A 22,367-nucleotide genomic window follows, 5' to 3' on the forward strand; every position below is an offset into this window, starting at 1 on the left:
AACTTCAGGAGAGTTGTCTCTCATTTTGTCATTTAAAAATAATATATTGACATTTTAACACTTTTACTTATTCTTTTACCCTTTCTATTTTTCTTTTCTTCTTTTTGGCTGGTAAATTTTACTTAGCCAACACTTCAAGTTATCCATTTTGTGTAAGGACTCTGTCCATCTTATTTTATTCTCTAGATTCCCCTTTGGACCCGGTGATTCCAAAGGCTGTAGTGGTCATTTATTGTTGGGCCTTTAAACCATTTGGGAAAAAATGACAGACATTAGTTATCAGACTGAGTACTTTTGATCTGGATGAAGGTGTGAAAGGGGAGATTTAATACTCTTAGTTACCATGTGACACCCATGTTATTGCTCAGTTTGTCAGGCATCCAAACATGGGAGAAATAGTAATTTAAGGGAATTTGGACTTTGATCAAATAAATCCACATAAAATCTGTGTTCCTGAGACACTGCAAATTTGTTGTTTGTGTTTGAGTTTTATTTGGATTTCTTTTTACGGAGAGCTATATCTTCTAACTTAATACTTTCACTTGTTCTTTCCATATTATGATTTTAACTAGTCACTATTTCTCTACACAAAAGCAGCAGATCCTAGTGTTAAGTGTCATGAGTTTTGAAGCCATCCTTCCTTGCCTAAATTCCATCCCTACCAATTTGTTTTGTGCAGCATGGATAATTGTTTAACCTCTCAGTTGGAATTGTATAATTCCAACTTTTCTACCTGTAAAGTTGGAATGATTGACAGTAGTATCTATCACAAAGAATTGTAAGTATTTAGTAAATTGATACTTATAAGGTACCATAATAGTATTAGCTAAATAGTAAATGCTGAGTAAAATTACGTATTATTTTCTGAAGAGGTATAGTAAAATCTAAAATGTCAAAGTTGTCAGTATGGCTTCCTATTATTTTAATTTTATGTAAACATTACATGTTTTGTTATTCATAGGGAGATCATAATTACCAAATTAATCCAAGATGACTCTAACGTTTTGAATGCCGAGTACTACACTGAAAAAATAATTTAATATTGGTTTTTTAAAGTTGAAAATTGAATTAAGACTTTGGCAATGGAAAAGATGCTTGGATTCAAAAAAGACTATGTTTAATTGGAATGGTGTAGTTTCCCGCATTTAAAAGTTGCCCAAGGTCCGACATCTGAGGACTTACTTGGGGTTTATGCTCCCCAATGTGCTCATTTTCCATTCTTGAAATTGCAAAAACCATTAACAATATTTTCTGTTTTTTAAAAATATGTAAGCATACAATAATTTTAAAACACATACTTAAAAGTGACAAAATAGGCTATGGTTATCAATAAAGAGTGTCATTTGTATAGCTAGTTAGATATAACAACCTTAAAAACCAAATGCTGTTTTAGGAAATAGCAAAGAACCATAACCATCACTCTTGAGTAACCATTTTTAAAAGGTTCTAGGTGGGTCTCTAAGAGCATGATAATGAGCCATGTCTCATTGAATTAACAAGACCCATTGCCTGGCTTCAAGAAGTTTGTCAAAAATTAAAGATACACATCACACATAAATATGACCATTTTAGAAGGCAGAATATTACAAGAGGTGCAAGAAATGTGAATCACTGTGATTGGAAATGAAAAGAAAGATATGCCTATTTCCTTTGTTGAAGGAGCCTTTCAAAAGTTATGATGTTTTTAGTGGTATTAAAATGGAGAAGTTTCCCCTGGGAGAGTATTGAGTGTCATAAGTATTCTTGAGAACAATGGAATTAAGTAAATGAGTACACAGAAAATACCACATGTGCCTGGAAACAGAGAATAGTTTGCTTTCGTCAAAACATGGTTTTCATAGGAAAGAGTATGAGATAAGGCAGGAAAAAACAATATGAGAAAAATATCTTGGGTAACGTTGAGTACTACCGTAAGAAAGTTTAATTCATCTCTAATGCCCATTGAAAACTTGTATCAAAAAGTGTTAAGCAATAGGAATAAAAGGTGTTTTTCAGGAAGATGACTGTCAGGATTAAGTGAAGAATAAATGAGGTTGTGACAAGATGACACAGTTAGAAGCAATTTCAATAATCCAAGATAGCAGCAATATTTAAAACTCCTTTAGTCAGGTGTCAAACTTGGAAAGCATTTGAATGCAGATGTAATTATTTTACTTACAGTTAGGAACATGAGAGTGAAACATTTTTTTAAAAAACTTGCTCTGTTAAGTACTAGAACTAAAAAGGATAAAACACCCCAGTCTTGATTAAATACTGCTCTGAGTATGACAGATGAGTACCAACATTTATCTAATGAAATAAAGTTATATTGTAAAATAAATAATCTAAATGGTATTGGAGATTGTAAAAACCGTGATTATTCATAAAAACATGAGGCTTAGAAAGGATGGAAAGAATAAAGAGATATAAGGACCATAAACTCCTGAAAAAGAATACATAAATTCTGATGAAAAGAGACTCAGAATACTTTCTGATTCTCTGAATAGTCTCTGATGAAAAGAGACTCAGAAACTCAGAATACTTTCTTCTCACAAAATTCAGTTAATATAAATTACACCTCTACAAATATCCCCAAGCCTATCATTGTGTTTTCTTAAGAAAAATAAATGAATGAATTGCTTATATTCCTTGCTTCCTAAAAACAAACAACCTTTTAAAGTTTTTCTTCCATTAGTAGATTTTTGAATCCTGGATCCCAAGAGAGACCATGAGTTTTCTTAACAGAAATCTAAGAAAATACAGTTTCCTGAATCTGAACACAGGATTTTAAAACTTAGTGTTACTAACACAATTTGCTTTATTGTCACTTAAATTTTAATCTTTATTTTAAAACTTTGTGGAAAAACATAATCAAGGCATAAGGAAACCACAATTATGGTCACACTAAACATTCAGAAGTTTCCTATGAATGCCTTCAGCAAGAATGAGAATGTTCCCTTTAACAAAAATAAAGGAAAAAATTCAGAGGTTGAAATAAAACTTTGTATCTTAATATAAAGTTGATTTTTGTACTTCGTACTTACTATTTGGGCCACATGATGTCGCTCTTTACCGCGAAATTCTCTCATCTTCAAGACAAAACTAAGTCATCCCTTTCACATTGGAACAACTCTCCACGCTGTTACACTATCCGGAAGTTTAACAATGGAGAGCAAATCAGGATGGTAAAGAAGGGATAAGAAGATTCCTATAAATTTTGAGAGAAACCATTCTGCTTAGAGTTAAAAAAAACACAAAAATTTGAAATGGTGGACTCCAATCGAGGTGACCAGGGGGACCGGCATCTACTGCTGCTGTTTACTATAATTCTCACAGCCTGGGAGGCTGGGAGCGGCCAGGTCCACTACTCGGTCCCGGAGGAAGCCAAACACGGCACCTTCGTGGGCCACATCGCCCAGGACCTGGGGCTGGAGTTGGCGGAGCTGGTGCCGCGCCTGTTCCGGGTGGCGTCCAAAGGTCGCGGGGACCTCCTGGAGGTAAATCTGAAGAATGGCATGTTGTTTGTGAATTCTCGGATCGACCGCGAGGAGCTGTGCGGGCGGAGCACGGTGTGTAGCATCCACCTGGAGGTGATCGTGGAGAGACCGCTGCAGGTTTTCCATGTGGATGTGGAAGTGAAGGACATTAACGACAATCCGCCTATGTTCCCGGGAACGCAAAAGAATCTGTTCATTGCGGAATCCAGGCCGCTTGACTCTCGGTTTCCACTAGAGGGCGCATCCGATGCAGATATCGGGGAGAATGCTTTGCTGACTTACAGACTGAGCTCCAATGAGCATTTCTCTTTGGACGTTCCGACTACCGACGAACAGGTAAAACCTCTTGGACTTGTATTACGGAAACATTTAGATAGGGAAGAAGCTCCGGAGATTTTTTTACTGCTCATAGCCACTGACAGAGGCAAACCTGAGCTGACTGGCACCGTTCAGTTGCTCGTCACTGTGCTAGATGCCAATGACAACGCCCCTGCTTTCGATAGAACATTCTATGCGGTGAAATTACCAGAAAATGTTCCTAATGGAACGTTGGTAATTAAACTTAATGCCTCGGATTTAGATGAAGACTTGAATGGGGACATTATTTACTCATTTTCCAGTGATATTTCCCCAGGTGTAAAGTCTAAGTTCTACATAGACCCCTTAAGTGGAGAAATTCTAGCAATTGGACATATCGATTTTGAAGAAAACGATGCCTACAAAATTCGAGTAGAGGCGATTGATAAAGGCTTCCTACCCTTGGCTGGTCACTGTACAGTTCTTGTGGAAGTTGTGGACGCTAATGACAATGCCCCACAGTTGACTGTCTCTTCCCTGTCTCTAGCTATATCAGAGGATGCTCAGCCGGGCACAGTCATAACCTTGATTAACGTGTCTGACAGAGATTCTGGAGCGAACGGACAGGTGACCTGCTCACTAACACCCCATGTTCCCTTCAAACTGGTATCCACCTTCAAGAATTACTATTCGCTGGTGCTGGACAGCGCCCTGGACCGCGAGAGCGTGTCGGACTATGAACTGGTGGTGACCGCGCGGGACGGGGGCTCGCCTTCGCTATTGGCCACCGCCAGCGTGTCCGTGGAGGTGGCCGACGTGAACGACAACGCGCCAGCGTTCGCGCAAACCGAGTACACCGTGTTCGTGAAGGAGAACAACCCACCCGGCTGCCACATCTTCACGGTGTCTGCGCGGGATGCAGATGCGCAGGAGAACGCGCTGGTGTCCTACTCGCTGGTGGAGCGGCGGGTGGGCGAGCGTGCGCTGTCGAGCTACGTGTCTGTGCACGCGGAGAGCGGCCAGGTGTACGCGCTGCAGCCGCTGGACCACGAGGAGCTGGAGCTGCTGCAGTTCCAGGTGAGCGCGCGCGACGCGGGCGTGCCGCCTCTGGGCAGCAACGTGACGCTGCAGGTGTTCGTGCTGGACGAGAACGACAACGCGCCGGCGCTGCTGCCGCCTGGGGCGGGCGGCGTGGGCGGGGCGATGAGCCAGCTGGTGTCGCGGTCTGTGGGCGCGGGCCACGTGGTGGCGAAGGTGCGCGCGGTGGACGCGGACTCGGGCTACAACGCGTGGCTGTCTTATGAGCTGCAGCGGTTAGCGGGGGGCGCGCTCAGTCCGTTCCGCGTGGGGCTGTACACGGGCGAGATCAGCACGACGCGCACCCTGGATGAGGCGGACGCGCCGCGCCAGCGCCTGCTGGTGCTGGTGAAGGACCACGGCGAGCCGGCGCTGGTGTCTACCGCCACCGTGCTGCTGTCGCTGGTGGACAGCGGCCAGGCGTCGAAGACCCCCTCGCGGATGTCAGTTGGCGCTGCGAGCGTGGACACGGCTCTGGTGGATGTGAACGTGTACCTGATCATCGCCATCTGCGCTGTGTCCAGCCTGTTGGTGCTCACGCTGCTGCTGTACACGGCGCTGCGGTGCTCGGCGCCGCCTACCCAGGGCGTGTGCGGGCCCGGGAAGCCAACGCTGGTGTGCTCCAGCGCCGTGGGGAGCTGGTCGTGCTCGCAGCAGAGGCGGCAGAGGGTGTGCTCTGGGGAGGGCCCGCCCAAGGCCGACCTCATGGCCTTCAGCCCCAGCCTTCCTCCCTGTCCTGGATCTATAGATGGAACGGGAGATCCACATGCTTCTTTGGAATCCTCTGGAAAGGTGGGTTGTTCCTATAGTTTATTTATTATTATACTTATTTATTTAGTCTTGAAAATATTCTTATTACCCATATGGGTATATATTAAATTATATACCCATAGGAGTTTAATTAAAATAATTTTTATTTTAGAGATATGCCAGAATTTAAAATTGTATTACCAGAAAGTGAATCTTAAGTTTATAGCTAATTTTGTGTTTCCACTTCCAAATGAGAATCATGATAAACCATACGTTGAATGGGTATTTGTTGAGTACTGAATCAACTTATTTAAAACCTGTTATGGGAGTCATGTTGAATTACTAAAGCAATGCTTTCACTGTACCTGAGAACTATTTGGTGAAAATAAATTTAGTTGTTACACATTAAGTAAACTTCAACACCATTTTATTATTTATTCATTTCTAAAGTGTGCATACTATTTTAGTCTAATTCCACTGTTTATAAGAAACCTCATAGCAGAAATAAGTAGTAACTGTTACCTTGTCAACTCTGTAGTTTTCTACTTTTCTCTGGATGGAGATGGTCTAGAGATATGGTTGGCCAGCACTACTCAGTGTCTATAATTTCAGTGACTAACTTCCAGTATACCCCAGAATACACGTGCTTTAACTTTAGGAATCTAGTTCTGACAATAAATATTACAAATATAACTCTCATTCAAACTTGTGTAAAATATGTTTTTATATGTCTAACAATGTAGATCTTAAGAAAATGTTGATTTAGAATCTTTTTACACTTAGAAAATGTCTTGAAATTAATATTTCAGGAAATATATTGGAAAAATATATTTTGGAAAAAATACTGATATTGGAAAAAATACTTGCTGACATGTACTTTCTTTCCTCAAGAAGACTTTTTTCTTTTCATTGAAATTTTCTGTTAGTGACATAATGCTTGGGCATTAAAGATCTGCCTACATTCTACCCGTTGAATTCTCTTGAAATTCATCCTCTGGAACTTAAAAAAATTACCTCTACCAGTTTAGATGAGGATGTTAAACTTATATTTCCTGAATTGTGATTTGGGACTTTCAAGTTGCTGGTTCTCCACACTCTTATATTTAGTTCATGCTTTTATTTTATTTTCTAATTTATATTTTATAAGCTTCCTTAGTCCTTATGTTGAGTTTTTGTGATATGATTTGTATTTCTATTCATGTGTTTTATTTTTTATTGTGTTAGGTATTTTACAAGGTCAGAGTGGCATTGAGAATAAAGCCACAATATAACCATAAAATGTAAGCAAAATTCACTTAAAATATCTCAGTAATTTTTTATTTTACCCTATAGGACACATGTTTGGTATATGCTACAAAACAATATCTTTTTTCATTTTATTTCTTTCAAAATTTGAATATTTTCTGAACTTCTGTGGTCAAACCTGTCTATGTCTGTCAGCACAACTCACCTTAAATCAATGACTAAATCCAGACATACTTTCAAATATCTCTGTCCTTGCACTTTGGTCAGATTCCATATGCCAGGTAAACTCGGGCCAAGGTATTTAGTTACGTTATATTGATGAAGGACTGCTAGAAATGTCATTTCCCCCCTAAACCCCACCTCTAATCTCTTAGAGTTAGTATTATTTAAGTACTTACTATGTCTTCTATAATTACAAATTGTATTATTTATTATTGATGTCTATATTGATATAATTGGTTATTTAGTCTTTTATATTAATCTTTATTATCTCCCAGATATGGGCTGTCATCATATGCAAATTTTCAAAAGATCAGTGAACATCTTAGTAATGAATTTATTTTTGGGGTCATCAGGAAGTATGAGCACACTGGGATTCAGGGAGGTTAGGATTGAAAAAGCTGGGAAGTTCAAAATGAAGCGGTGAAAGTATGGAAGACACTTAATTACTGTGCCTAATAGCTGTCCCTCTGTGCTTCAGTAGGTAACAGTCTTCAATTCAAGCCAGAATAATGAAACAAATAATGAAGCCCCTCTATGAGTATGCCAGTCTCTAAATTGTAGTTTCTAAATAAGGCTAGCTATCTAAGTTATAAGCCAATCTCAGACACATTTGCAAGTAAAACAGGCACTATAAATAAGTATACAAGACTACAGCATTAATAGAGCATATCTCAGGCAAATTGGGGTCAGCCTGTTCTTAGATCTGATAATGCCAACTGCATTAGCAATACCTCAAGTCCTGGTTCCCTGACTCCATCTCAGAATTTCTAAAATAAGTGGGACTGGCAAATTTACATATTTACAACACTCCAGGTGATTCTTATCCAACTGAAGTTTTAGTTCCAATAGCCCTATGGAGATGCTTGGCAAAGCAAATGCCTACTATACGACGGGATGTAGTTTAGCTACATCCTATTTTTTATTCAGTATTGGAGATTTACATGGGGACAGTATTCATCCCTATTTTTTATTCAGTATTGGAGATTTACATGGGGACATTTATGTTATTACCTGGTATAAAATGCACATTAACAGGAATGAAGTTTCATTTATATCATTATCTTGTGTTGAGATGATAAATCATTGATAAACTTATTTTAAGATTCCAGATAGTAGCTCAAAATGAACATTGGTATTGTGGGTAGATAGATAGCTCATTACATTTTAGTTTATGCTTATTAGAAAAGTAACCGTTAAAATCAACATTTGAATGGACTTTGACCCCAATCATTCTAAAGGAGTAGAGATGTATAAAAACAAAATTTAGTAGCACACATAAGTTAATGAACCCAGTGACCCTCATTTCTGTAAATTTTCTTCTTCATAAATGTTGCTCTAGTTTCAGCTCAAATAACAACTAAAAGAGTTCAAAAATTTCCATCTCTTAAAACTAGCTCTTTTATAAATCACAATATCATTAAAGTAAAGAAATTAACCTTTGGATAAGACCAAAGGTCCTATTAAGTTTTCCTGTTTTGGAAAAAGAGAAATTTCATGTTATTCAGTAGTATACATATATTCATGGCAAGTTTCAGTTATTGAATATTTTATTCCATGTTTTGAGAGCAAGAGAAAATATTTTTATGGGAGGTGGTGATGAAAAACTTTATTGACACTGATAAAACTATTAGATGATTCCAAAACTGCATTGGTATATTTGAAAAGCTTAAATATAACAAAGATGAAGGCAGTTGTTTCTGAAAGTGGAAATCGTGCGTTTTTGAATTAATTTATTTAGAATCATAATTAAGGTTTTTTTTGCCCATGTAAGATGTATATAAAAAAGTAAACTTCTCCCTGTATAACTGATTTTTCAATAAAAGCACCTTTCTGTTTTCTTGAAGACAGGAACCACCACTGAGCCTAAGCAGTAGCAGTAATGAAGGCATTGTAAAGTGACAATATTCTATTGGTAGTAATTTTGCTAAAGGAACCAATTTTGGTCTTGAGCATTGTGAAAATGAATGTGGCTTCATTGAGTCTTGAGAATAATTGCCATTTATGAAGCATTCACTTTCCTTAAGATGCTATCCTAAGCACTTGATTCACACAACCACCATATTATTATTATTATTATTATTATTATTATTATTATATGAAAGTTATGAAAGTGGAAACTGAGACTGAGAGAGGTTAAATTATATCCCCTAAGTCACACAACTTGTAAGTTGGAGAATAGGAATATGAATGGAGAAATTTCTGATGTTTAAGCTAGAGATCTCTTTTAGAAGTTGCAAACACCTCACAGAGAATTGATGCTTGAGATTTGTGTCTAAATAATGTTTATTTAATCTCAAAATAATGACAAAGAGGAGTTAATTAATTGTGAGAACTTGAAGATACCTAAATTTGTTACCAATGAAATACAAGTACACTCAGTATTATATAAATATTAAGGGTATTTTCAAATTTAGCTAATTAAATGATAACATCGTTAGGGGAAGAATTACTCCTCTGAGATTCTGCATTCACTAGGGATCTGCTTTAGGGATCAACTGTGATTGTTATTATTTACAAAAGAGACACGATGTGAGGCTTTGAGAGTCCATAGAGATACAAACACATAAAAATAGAATTAAAAGATACGAATAAAAGGAAAGTTGTTAAACTCATGGAATTGTACTTACACATTTAAGCCACGGGATGTCGCGGTCTTCCACAAAATAGCTTTTAGAACAAAGGCATAATCCTGGGTTTCTCAAGGAGTAGAAAGGAGCTACATTCTGAGATCTCAGGCATTTCGATAAAACTGGATGTAAGAAATCGAATAGGAAAATTCGGAGCGTGTGTGTCTTCTAGACCGCTGATTCATAGATTTGTAAAACAGGAGAAAGGTATGTATGATGTTGGTCTACAGACCCAGCGGCCTGAAAGCTGGGCGCCTGCTGCTTTCTCTTCTGCTCCTCCTAAACTGGGAGACCGGGACCTGCCAGGTCCACTACTCGGTCCCCGAGGAGGCCAAACACGGCACCTTCGTGGGCCGCATCGCCCAGGACCTGGGGCTGGAGTTGGCGGAGCTGGTACCGCGCCTGTTCCGGGTGGCGTCCAAAGGCCGCGGGGACCTTCTGGAGGTAAATCTGCAGAATGGCATTTTGTTTGTGAATTCTCGGATCGACCGCGAGGAGCTGTGCGGGCGGAGCGCGGACTGTAGCATCCACCTGGAGGTGATCGTGGAGAGGCCGCTGCAGGTTTTCCACGTGGAGGTGGAGGTGAAGGACATTAACGACAATCCGCCGGTGTTCTCTGTCTCAGAACAAAAGCTCTCAATACCCGAATCTCGACTGCTTGATTCTAGATTTCCGCTAGAAGGCGCATCGGATGTGGATGTTGGAGAGAATGCAGTGCTTACTTACAGACTCACTCCAAATGAGTTTTTCATTCTTGATATTACAAACAAAAAAGACAAAGGCAAATTCCCAGTGCTTGTTCTACGAAAACTGCTGGATCGTGAAGAAACTCCTCAATTTCAGTTGTTATTAACGGCAACTGATGGAGGGAAACCCGAACTTACCGGATCTGTTTCTCTGCTGATCTTGGTGTTGGATGCAAATGATAATGCCCCTGTATTTGACCGACCCATTTATGAAGTTAAGATGTATGAAAATTCAGCGAACCAAACGTTAGTAATATGGCTAAATGCTTCTGATGCAGATGAAGAGATAAACAAAGAAATGATATATTCATTTAGCTCTTTGGTTTTACCTAGCATAAGAAGGAAATTTCAGATAAATGAAAGGACGGGAGAAATAAGAATAAATGATGCTATTGACTTTGAGGATAGTAGCACTTACGAAATTCATGTAGATGTTACAGATAAAGGAAACCCACCTATGGTTGGTCACTGCACTGTCCTAGTGGAAATCATGGATGAAAATGATAATTCACCGGAGGTGGTTGTCACTTCGCTGTCTCTCCCTGTGCGTGAGGATGCTCAGGTGGGCAGTGTCATCGCCTTGGTCAGCGTGTCCGACCGTGACTCTGGCGCGAACGGACAGGTGACCTGCTCACTAACACCTCATGTCCCATTCAAGCTCGTGTCCACCTTCAAGAATTACTATTCGCTGGTGCTGGACAGCGCCCTGGACCGCGAGAGCGTGTCGGACTACACTGTAGTAGTGACCGCGCGGGACGGGGGTTCGCCTTCGCTGTCGGCCACCGCCAGCGTGTCCGTGGAGGTGGCCGACGTGAACGACAACGCGCCGGCGTTCGCGCAGCCCGAGTACACGGTGTTCGTGAAGGAGAACAACCCGCCCGGCTGCCACATCTTCACGGTGTCTGCGCGGGATGCGGACGCGCAGGAGAACGCGCTGGTGTCCTACTCGCTGGTGGAGCGGCGGGTGGGCGAGCGTGCGCTGTCGAGCTACGTGTCTGTGCACGCGGAAAGCGGCCAGGTGTACGCGCTGCAGCCGCTGGACCACGAGGAGCTGGAGCTGCTGCAGTTCCAGGTGAGCGCGCGCGACGCGGGCGTGCCGCCTCTGGGCAGCAACGTGACGCTGCAGGTGTTCGTGCTGGACGAGAACGACAACGCGCCGGCGCTGCTGCCGCCTGGGGCGGGCGGCGTGGGCGGCGCGATGAGCCAGCCGGTGTCGCGGTCGATGGGCGCGGGCCACGTGGTGGCGAAGGTGCGCGCGGTGGACGCGGACTCGGGCTACAACGCGTGGCTGTCTTATGAGCTGCAGCCGGCGGCGGGGAGCACGCTCAGCCTGTTCCGCGTGGGGCTGTACACGGGCGAGATCAGCACGACACGCGCCCTGGACGAGGCGGACGCGCCGCTTCAGCCCCTGTTGGTGCTGGTGAAGGACCACGGCGAGCCGGCGCTGGTGTCTACAGCCACCGTGCTGCTGTCGCTGGTGGACAGCGGCCAGGCGCCGAAGACCCCCTTGCGGATGTCGTCGGGGGCCACGGGCCCAGAGGTGGCGCTGGTGGATGTGAACGTGTACCTGATCATCGCCATCTGCGCGGTGTCCAGCCTGTTGGTGCTCACGCTGCTGCTGTACACGGCGCTGCGGTGCTCGGCGCCGCCTACCCAGGGCGTGTGCGGGCCCGGGAAGCCCACGCTGGTGTGCTCCAGCGCCGTGGGGAGCTGGTCGTACTCGCAGCAGAGGCGGCAGAGGGTGTGCTCTGGGGAGGGCCCGCCCAAGGCCGACCTCATGGCCTTCAGTCCTAGTGTTCCTCCTTGCTCGAGTTGTGGAGATAATGGAAAACAACAGGAGATTTGCGAGAATGTAAGTACAGTACTCTGGGATGTATTGCATGCCTTTAATGTCAATCGCATAGTAATTCACCAACATATTGGTTTTTGCCTTTTTTTTTTTTTTTTTTTTTTTTGCGATAGCTTATTTTAAAGCATACTGGAAGCACACTATTACTTTTCACACAGTCTTTATGAATACACCAGGAATATTATTTAGTTGGTAGAAATAATAATTGTAGTAATAGCAGTAATGAAATAGATGGCTAAAGCCTCCTGTAGATGTGGACGGTTAAGTGAGACCGGAAGGAGGCAAGGATCACTGATGAGAAATGGAGGGTGTGGGCAGGGCTTAATTCTTCTACTTCTCAATTTTTACCGCAAGTTCATTCTTCTTATTCATTTTCTTACTCTAAGTGGTATCCTCCATTTATTATATTTACATATTCAAAGTTATAATAATGCATAACTTCATAATTTAGTTAATTTGAGTTCAAACATGTTTAAGTTCTTAATTTCCTATAATCTGTAAATTTACCTGTTACTAATGGGCATGGGCGGTTGAGGTGGCCTCATTTTATAAATCACTTTGTTTATAATCGGTGGCATGTCTTTGAAATAGCGGGTGAAGTTTTACCCTATTTTTAGGGATAGCTTCACTGTCTTTTGTCTTTAATTCTCATAATTTCAAGCTCATTTTCTTCATAGTCTTCAGCTACTTCAGATAGACTTTTTTCCTTTATTCCCCAATATAAAGGAAAGTTTTGCTAATTGCCTGTTGAACCCATTGCTGCTCTCCAGATTAATTTGTTGAACTCTATTTTATTTGGAAGATTTATTTGAGCATTGATCATACTTATATTTCTTTCATTCACCGCACCTGTCATGAGGCTGTATGGAAATGATTTAGGGCAGGAAAATTCATACTTTTTTTGTGCTTTGAGTTTAAGAGAGTCTTCCCATGTATGAGGAAGTGTGATAACTGCTGCCAGTGTTCACCGAGTTGCTTGGACTTCAAAATAACATTTCTTCAAATAACTTAAGCATAACAACCACAGAGCTTCCACTTGACACTTCCACTTAGCATTAGCATTTGACAATGGTGTTGTTTATTGCATTTCAGAATTTAACCTTGTATACTTTAGATACATTTGATGCAAACAATTTTTTTGTCACAAAGTTATATTTGTGTGAATTGTTTAAAAAGGTCACAGAGAACTTGTATTTAGGGCTGTAAGGGTGTGACTCAAGTAACATGGAAGTTAATTTTTTTCTTTTTGGCTCCAGTATAAAATTAAAGACCACCTTAATTGGATTGTGTGGAGAAATAAATTATATATGATAATTTACATGTGGGAGGAGAACCATGTTATAATAGATAGGGGGAAGTTAATAGGAATGCTGAGAAGGCATTAGCAGTTATTTTCTTTAAGAATGATTTCCATGAAGATGAACATTAGGAAATCTTCAGTAAAGGAAAAGCCATACCCTAGTTATTGTACTGGAATTCTCTTCATCCTTAGCTATGGAATAACAAGAACAAACATTGGTCACTAACTGTAATAAACCACCATGATACGAGCTATTTCTATTTGTTAGACATGGTGTTAGAGGGCTTAAAATACATAATTTCATTTAATTCTTATAACAACTTGTAAATTACATGTGACTATTCAAATTTTAAAGATGAGATAAGAGACAGTACGATGTCTGTCTTGTCCACTGCCATCCAGCTAGCACATAATAGAGATGATATTCAAATGCATATCGTTTAGATTCCAGACCCATTCTTTTTATTCACTGTAGAGCTTTCTATAGTAAATCTTTTCTCTGATCAGGCATAGTTCTGGCTAGGAAAACCAAGTACAAGCTGTATATAGGTGAATCCTCCTTTCTGATTTGCTTGGAATAAAAACCTTCATGATTATCTTCATTATTAATTTTGTACAATGCCATAACTGAGATAGGAATTAAGATTTTTGTGGCTAAGTGATTTTTTTCATGAAGAGTTCATGATCATCATTATCATTTGTGTTAATGCCACATTGGGATAGATATTTGTATTATTCAGTTGGTAAATATTTAAGAGTTGTCTTATAAGGACTGTGGATCAGTTGTTTGAAAGTGATATAAATAAGAATCATTTAATATATGAGAAAATTTAGAAGACTGGGGTTTGTAATGTTCTTGCAGAACACCAAAGTCAAATGACACATACAAAAATGACCCTGTCCTTTTAATACTGTGAATAAGGATAATGTTTTGGACAAACATAAGTGGTAATATGATTATTTCTGGGATCCTGAACATCAACAAAGGATTCAATATGTGTTTGCAAAATTGCATACTTCAATACAGCTTTAATAGTATATTTTTCCCATGAAAATTTTTGCATGTGTTTAGGTCTTTTAAGATTCAGTCTTCTTCAGTCTTATTGTTGTCTGAGAGATGTGTGCCAACTGAACAAATGATCTGTGATCAAATAACTGTGTACTTGAATAAGTCATGATAGAGCAGGGTGAACATCACTGAGTATATCCTATAATTTTGTTAATGCAGTGTTGAATAATACTTCTAATCTACTGATTTTGGAGAACCTCCTGGGTTTCCAAGAATGATTTCAAGATTTATTTCTCTGTTTTATGTTTTCAATAAGTAATAGTACCAGACCTATTATGGAATATTCGTGGATGATGAGGACTAGTAGAACATTAAACCATGCACTATAATACATGACTAGCAGGACATACAGTTGGAACTTAAGAATAACCAAATTGGTTTAGTAAAGATCAGGCACAAAGTTGCTCAGTCTTTTTAATTGAGTTTACAAAATCAATGTTAACAATGATATTGATGTGACTTCTTGGCATTCGCGTATTGCCAGCTCTCAGGTCCATCACCAAAGATGAGTTCAAAAATAGCATAATCTCTTCTAAAGGGGCTAGCTGAGATGGTGAAATCTGAAACATCACAGCCAAAATGCAAAAGATGAGTCATTGTTTCATACAATATATAAAACTCTTTTAAGATTTGGTGTTTGTCCAGTGTCACTCCATTTACTCACAAAATAACCACATTACTGGAAAATAATTCTTAAATTAACATCTGATTTTAATTCAGACATGTAATATGATCATCTCTCTTGGGTAAACGCTCATGTCCATCTCTCTATCTACCTTTGAAAATTCCACATTGCATGTCACACCTCAATCCTAATTTCCATAATGAAGTGGTTGGAGGTCTGTTGCTTCCCTTTTCTCCAAAATAAATATGACAGGCTTCAAATATGTTAAATCTACTGTTATCTAGTGTAATGTTATATTTTGATTAGAGGCCCATATGACTGATTGTTTTATGTGTAACAGAATTCAGTGTCATAAAAGGTGATGAGTCTGCTTTACAAGTTTTTAAAGAAAGAATCTTGCATTTACTTTAAGAATTCTAGAAGAACAATAATATCAGTAAAAGAATAAGTTTGAAAAAAGTGGACAAGATATGAAATTAGCAATAGAATATATACATATAAGTATGTGTATATTCAAGATAAAGAAAATATTAACATAAATATACTAGTATTTTTTGCGTATGTCATTACAGTATTTTATATTGGAGATGAACCATCAAAACTATACAACAAAATACTCAAGCTAGAGTGCTATTTATTCTGAATCACTTTCTGCTCCAGTATTTCCAGTGCATTCTCTTCCCCCTCCCCCTTAAATCCCAAGGCCATATGAAAATACAAAGGACATGCAACCAAATTACAACTTCAGGCAATAAAAACTCAACAATTTCCACTTTCTACTTAGTATTTTATGAGATTGAACTTCCACAAACACTAAGGTCATTTGCCATTTGATTATTTGATTATTTTCTATGTGTTTTTTAGTGCATTATTAGGCAGAGGAGATATAATTAGAAATCATTTCCCTTGTTTTGGATAAATTATGATCTTAAACCCAAAAATTCTTTCAAAAAGAAACAGTTCAGCTATATCTTGACTAGATAAACAAAAAGCAGTGTTTGTGACTTGGAAATACCAATATGGTACAGACATTTTCATGGTGATTTTTATTTATTTCATAGTGATAATAAATTCATTTTATAATTTAAAGATAGTTATCTTTGATAGTTTAAAGATAGATATCTTTCATATCATTGACCCCATTACGTAAAGTATCATTTTAATACCTCATGCTATACTTTTAGCAATGCAACTTACATGAGAATATGAAATTTACATAAAGTAAAAATTTCCTCTACATCAGTGGATTTTTCCCTTGTGATTTCTATGTTCTAAACTACTAAATTCAAAAATATATTTTTGTTTTTCTTATTGTTTTTCAATGGATATAAAGTTGTTTGCAACAAGAACACAACTAAATGTAAATAACAATAAGGAATCAGAACTAAGGGAAATAGGAGTAGAAGGAGAGCACAAACAGATAAGAACACAATATGCAGGACTTTAAAACTAAATAGTTATTAAGACTTCAAATTTATCTTTGAGTTTCCTAGCAGCCAAAGTAACAAGAGAGACTAGAATAAAACAATTCAAATTTGGTAATATTTTATCTGAGGAACAATATCTTTAATATATGTATGTAGATAAGATAAAAATTGTATAACTAAATTGAACATAGGAACAAAAATTTAAATTTGATGCTAGTCAAGAATAAAATGACATTTCCCAAGTACCATCAGTTCTAATATGGCTTAAAATCTGAATATTCCATAAATAAGCACTTTTGAAATAATATCTTGGGGTTAAAATAGCATGAAACACGGGAAATTTTTTTTTCTCTTTAAAATTCTATGGTATTGGATGTAGTGTACAGTACTCACAATTTCAGGCACAAGGTGTCGCTCTTTGCTCGGTGGAAATAGTTTATTCAAGGGTTGGTCTGAACATCCAGGAAATCACCACAGAACGATTCCATCATGCCGGACGCTACTGTTAACGGATCCTTTGAAACTTATAAAATATTCAGCGAGATTTTAAACCCGAAACAGGAGTCTGTGGTACAGTAAGTGTAAAGACCCTTATTTTGCAAGTCAATGTCGTATGCGATGTTCCGGTCTCTAAAAGGAGGATTGAGCACTAAGCGACTGCTGCTGTCGCTTCTGCTCTTAGCATTCTGGGAAGCTGGGAGCGGCCAGGTCCACTACTCGGTCCCCGAGGAGGTCAAACACGGCACCTTCGTGGGCCGCATTGCCCAGGACCTGGGGCTAGAGCTGGCGGAGCTGGTACCGCGCCTGTTCCGGGTGTCATCCAAAGGCCACGGGGACCTTCTGGAGGTAAATCTGCAGAATGGCATTTTGTTTGTGAATTCTCGGATCGACCGCGAGGAGCTGTGCGGGCGGAGCGCGGAGTGTAGCATCCACCTGGAGGTGATCGTGGAGAGACCGCTGCAGGTTTTCCATGTGGAGGTGGAAATAAAGGATATTAATGACAATCCACCGGTGTTCTCTCTCAGAGAACAAAAGCTGCTGATTTCTGAATCTAAGCAACCTGACTCACATTTTCCTCTAGAGGGCGCTTCTGATGCGGATATAGGAGAGAATGCTCTATTGACCTACAGACTAAGTAAGAATGAGTATTTTTCTTTAGAATTACCAGCAAATAGTAAGCCGACTAACAGACTGTCACTTGCATTAAAGAAGCCTCTGGATAGAGAGAAAACTCCGGAAGTTAGTTTGCTACTGACAGCTGTAGACAGGGGGAAACCGGAGCTCACCGGCACGGTTCAGCTTTTCATCCGCGTCTTGGATATTAACGACAATGATCCAGAATTTGAGCAATCAGAATACAAGGTGAGATTAATGGAAAATGCAGCTAAAGAAACTTTTGTGATAAAGTTAAACGCTACAGATCGCGATGAAGGAGTCAATGGGGAGGTAACATACTCCTTGATGTCGATTAAGCCCAATGGAAAATCCTTATTTACAATAGATGAAAATAATGGAGAGGTGAGAGTCAATGGAACTTTAGATTATGAAGAAAACAAGTTTTATGAAATTGAAGTACGGGCCACAGATAAGGGAAATCCCCTGATGGCAGGTCATTGTACAGTCTGGGTAGAAATCTTAGATGCCAATGATAACGCTCCTGAGATCACGGTGACTTCCCTGTCTCTCACAGTAAGAGAAGACACTCAGACTAGCACGGTCATTGCGTTGATTAGTGTATCCGACCGCGACTCCGGTGCCAATGGACAGGTGACCTGTTCTCTAACGCCCAGTGTTCCCTTCAAGATCACGTCCACATTCAAGAACTATTATTCGCTGGTGCTGGACAGCGCCCTGGACCGCGAGAGCGTGTCCGTCTATGAATTGGTGGTGACCGCGCGGGACGGGGGCTCGCCTTCGCTGTCGGCCACCGCCAGCGTGTCCGTGGAGGTGGCCGACGTGAACGACAACGCGCCCGCGTTTGCACAACCCGAGTACACGGTGTTCGTGAAGGAGAACAACCCGCCCGGCTGCCACATCTTCACGGTGTCTGCGCGGGATGCGGACGCGCAGGAGAACGCGCTGGTGTCCTACTCGCTGGTGGAGCGGCGGGTGGGCGAGCGTGCGCTGTCGAGCTACGTGTCTGTGCACGCGGAGAGCGGCAAGGTGTACGCGCTGCAGCCGCTGGACCACGAGGAGCTGGAGCTGCTGCAGTTCCAGGTGAGCGCGCGCGACGCGGGCGTGCCGCCTCTGGGCAGCAACGTGACGCTGCAGGTGTTCGTGCTGGACGAGAACGACAACGCGCCGGCGCTGCTGCCGCCTGGGGCGGGCGGCATGGGCGGCGCGATGAGCCAGCTGGTGTCGCGGTCCGTGGGCGCGGGCCACGTGGTGGCGAAGGTGCGCGCGGTGGACGCGGACTCGGGCTACAACGCGTGGCTGTCTTATGAGCTGCAGCCGTCGGTGGGGAGCGCGCGCTGCCCGTTCCGCGTGGGATTGTACACGGGCGAGATCAGCACGACACGCGCCCTGGACGAGGCGGATCCGCCGCGCCAGCGCCTGCTGGTGCTGGTGAAAGACCACGGCGAGCCGGCGCTGCTGTCAACCGCCACCGTGCTGCTGTCGCTGATGGACAACGGCCAGGCGCCGAAGACCCCCTTGCGGATGTCGTCGGGGGCCACGGGCCCAGAGGTGGCGCTGGTGGACGTGAACGTGTACCTGATCATCGCCATCTGCGCTGTGTCCAGCCTGTTGGTGCTCACGCTGCTGCTGTACACGGCGCTGCGGTGCTCGGCGCCGCCCACCCAGGGCGTGTGCGGGCCCGGGAAGCCCACGCTGGTGTGCTCCAGCGCCGTGGGGAGCTGGTCGTACTCGCATCAGAGGCGGCAGAGGGTGTGCTCTGGGGAGGGCCCGCCCAAGGCCGACCTCATGGCCTTCAGCCCCAGTCTTCCTCCGGGCCTTGATAGAGAAGATGGTGGGGAAAGGCAGGAGGCAGGATCAAATCACCCTGGGCAGGTGAGTTCTATGGATTCCCTCTCTTTTGAAGTGTAAGTTTAAAATTTTTAAATCCAGTTTATTTTACTGAAAAATCTATTGAATACTATGTATTTTGAGTATTCTTTTAAAGAACAATGTCTCTTAGTGAAATGCCATATGATGCACATATCCAGTTTGGATCATATGAAGAATCAGTTATTTTTTTTTTAGCCAATAAATGTCTTATTTCTCCTAATGTTTTTTAAGAAAATGTTAAAAGAAGATGCAAGATTGACTTTCCTGTTATCACTTAATTAGAAATAACTTCTAATCATCACTGATATACTTAAGTCAGTCACTTCATTTCATCTCTAATCCTCAGGAATATTATCACTATGGATTATCTCATCCTCTTTGTCTTTTAACAGCCGTTTGCCTTGATGTTTTCATGTTATTAGATCACTTGACTTTTCTCACTTCAGACTTTTATCAAAGATAGAACACTGTCTTCATTAGGTTTGAAAGGATTTACCTTTTTTTTTCTTGTGGTGTTAAACATTCATCATACATTTATTGTCCATTAGGTAATCTTTAGTTTTGCCTCCACTGATAAGATAAAACCTGCTTTCATATTATTTGCAGTAAAAATGGAGTTTTGCATTCTAGTATGCTGCTTACATTGAAATCATATAACTAAAAGTTCTGTTTATTTTTATTTTGTTCCATGAAGTGGGTAGAGATTTATTCGTATATACTCCATAGTCAAACTGAACTCCCATATTTATGCTTCCAAAGTAAACTAGGCAAATAAAGTTATTTATATTAATCAAGTAATTCAAACTTGCTAAAGGCATGGGTATAGGCTTATATGCTATTATCTGCAACATATGCTATTTGGCATTTTTCTTAAGTGTTTTGGATTCATCTAGAAATGAAAATGATAACTACATGAAAGTGAAGCCTATTAACAAGGATCAGTTCACCCATCTCACCTTTTAAATTTCTTAAATGCTTTATCTCTAATGTTTGTGAAATTTTCTTTTCATGCTTTTAAATTACATCTGAAGATTCTAGCAAAGGTCATTTACATCCAGGTCAGTCAGTTTTCTAATGCAGTGACTCTTAACTACAGGTAGGGTGGTGGAATCACTGACTTCTTTGAGAGTCTGAGAAAAGTCATATGTAGCCATTCTCCCCTTAAACTTACACAGAATGCCTTTTGGCATATTCCAGGACCTCATTTTTGACCTCTGGTCATGAAATTATGTATCTCAATATTAATTGGCTAAAAACATTCTGTATTTCAAAGTAAGCAATCAGATTAAAATAAATACTTCAGACTCAAAAGTGATTAAACCATCACTCATATCATTTATGAAACTGTAAACACAATAAATGTAATGTTAGGTAGGGCACGCATTATTACCTCTCTCCAAATGAAGTTCTTGGAATGTCATTTAAATTTAGTAAACAAAGATATTGGAATGTTTTAAGAAGTTTAAAATTTTGCAAATCATATTTACAGTACATATGTAATCAATGCACACTTTCAATAATTTTAAACTACATGGATTAATTTCTACAAATTTAGTGTCTTTTATACTTATTGTATTTCAGGATTATAGTCTATGTTGTAAAATTATAATTTCAATCTATTTTCTAGTTTGATTGTTTAGGTGTTAAGCTAAATTTAGATGTTCCTGTGTTTAATAATTTAATTCTGCTTAACAGTGTATGAGGACTACATAACACACTACTTTTTCAGTAAAGTTCCTTAGCAATTATGGTACATTGACTAATTTTGAAAATGGAAGATAGAAAATGAAGCGTGGTCTGATTGCATCGAATTCAAAATTAATCAATGTTTTTGATTAATTAAGAGTCAGTTTTATATTTAAGTTATCTTATATTTGTAGAATCATTCTTGGTTATTATTTTCTGGTTCTGTAAATATTTTATATCTCAGTCCCCTTTATGATTATATGTGGAAGGAATGGTGACAAAGTATTGGTTTAAAGATTTTTGACTTGAATTTTAGTGAGTTTATAAAATCTGTATTTACTTGTTCACAACTAGCTATGGGATGTTATTTGTGTTTAATTTTTCCTTAAAGCTGATCTTGAATTAATGAATAAAATTATGAAAAGTTCTTTGATTTTTCCTTGCATCATAGTCACCATTCTAATTTTCTGAAGAGAGGAATTTTCTGAGTAACTATGAACTGCCCTGAAGGGAAAAATTTAGAGGGAAACCTAAAGGCCATGATGAAATTCATATTATTTTGACTTTACTCAGTGAGTTGGGGTCCGAAACATTTTATGAGATCTTTCTCATATTAGTGCTTTAGTGCTACTAGAATATTGTGAAATTTGGAGGCTTTGACTTAATATTTACATGAAAACTCTACACTTTCTAGAATAAAACTTTCCAGAACCCAAGCCTTATTTTATCTTAATATGTTATGGAAATGAGAGCAGTTGTATAAAAAGTCATCACATTTGAGCATCAAAGAACCAAAAACAATGGCATCTTCCATATTTATGATGAATTCTAATATTCATCCGGTTTTATGAATAAAATAATTTATATGAATGAACTATTTACTTTCTTTTCCTTTACTAAACGATGAAATTCTTTACTTTCTCCTAAAGTTCTGCACTGAAGTGCTTCTGTAGGATAAAAGTCAT

At 40.1% G+C, this 22,367-nt stretch overlaps 2 protein-coding genes across 7 annotated transcripts in view; both read left to right on the forward strand.

The window, feature by feature from the left end:
• The window catches only part of LOC109451776 (protocadherin alpha-C2), a 165,459-nt gene that overhangs the window by 39,709 nt on the left and 103,383 nt on the right, over positions 1–22,367 (forward strand). The window contains exon 1 of one of the 6 annotated variants that reach the window (XM_074313657.2): positions 17,116–19,719. The exons of the other annotated variants lie outside the window; for them this stretch is intronic. Coding sequence (XP_074169758.2) covers positions 17,317–19,719 — 2,403 coding nt within the window. The 5' untranslated portion in view covers positions 17,116–17,316. Of the gene's footprint in view, positions 1–17,115; positions 19,720–22,367 lie in introns of those variants that run through there. 6 annotated transcript variants of the gene reach the window in all.
• On the forward strand, positions 1,312–4,437 carry LOC141567346 (protocadherin alpha-7-like). The gene is made up of 2 exons (XM_088798666.1): positions 1,312–3,812; positions 4,321–4,437. Exons 1-2 carry the CDS (start codon positions 3,246–3,248, stop codon positions 4,354–4,356), a joined length of 603 nt encoding a protein of 200 aa, XP_088654792.1. The 5' UTR covers positions 1,312–3,245; the 3' UTR covers positions 4,357–4,437.

The sequence above is a fragment of the Rhinolophus sinicus genome, chromosome 5, assembly GCF_057876585.1.
Source record: "Rhinolophus sinicus isolate RSI-liver-muscle chromosome 5, RSI-T2T, whole genome shotgun sequence".
Taxonomy (NCBI): Eukaryota; Metazoa; Chordata; class Mammalia; order Chiroptera; family Rhinolophidae; genus Rhinolophus; species Rhinolophus sinicus.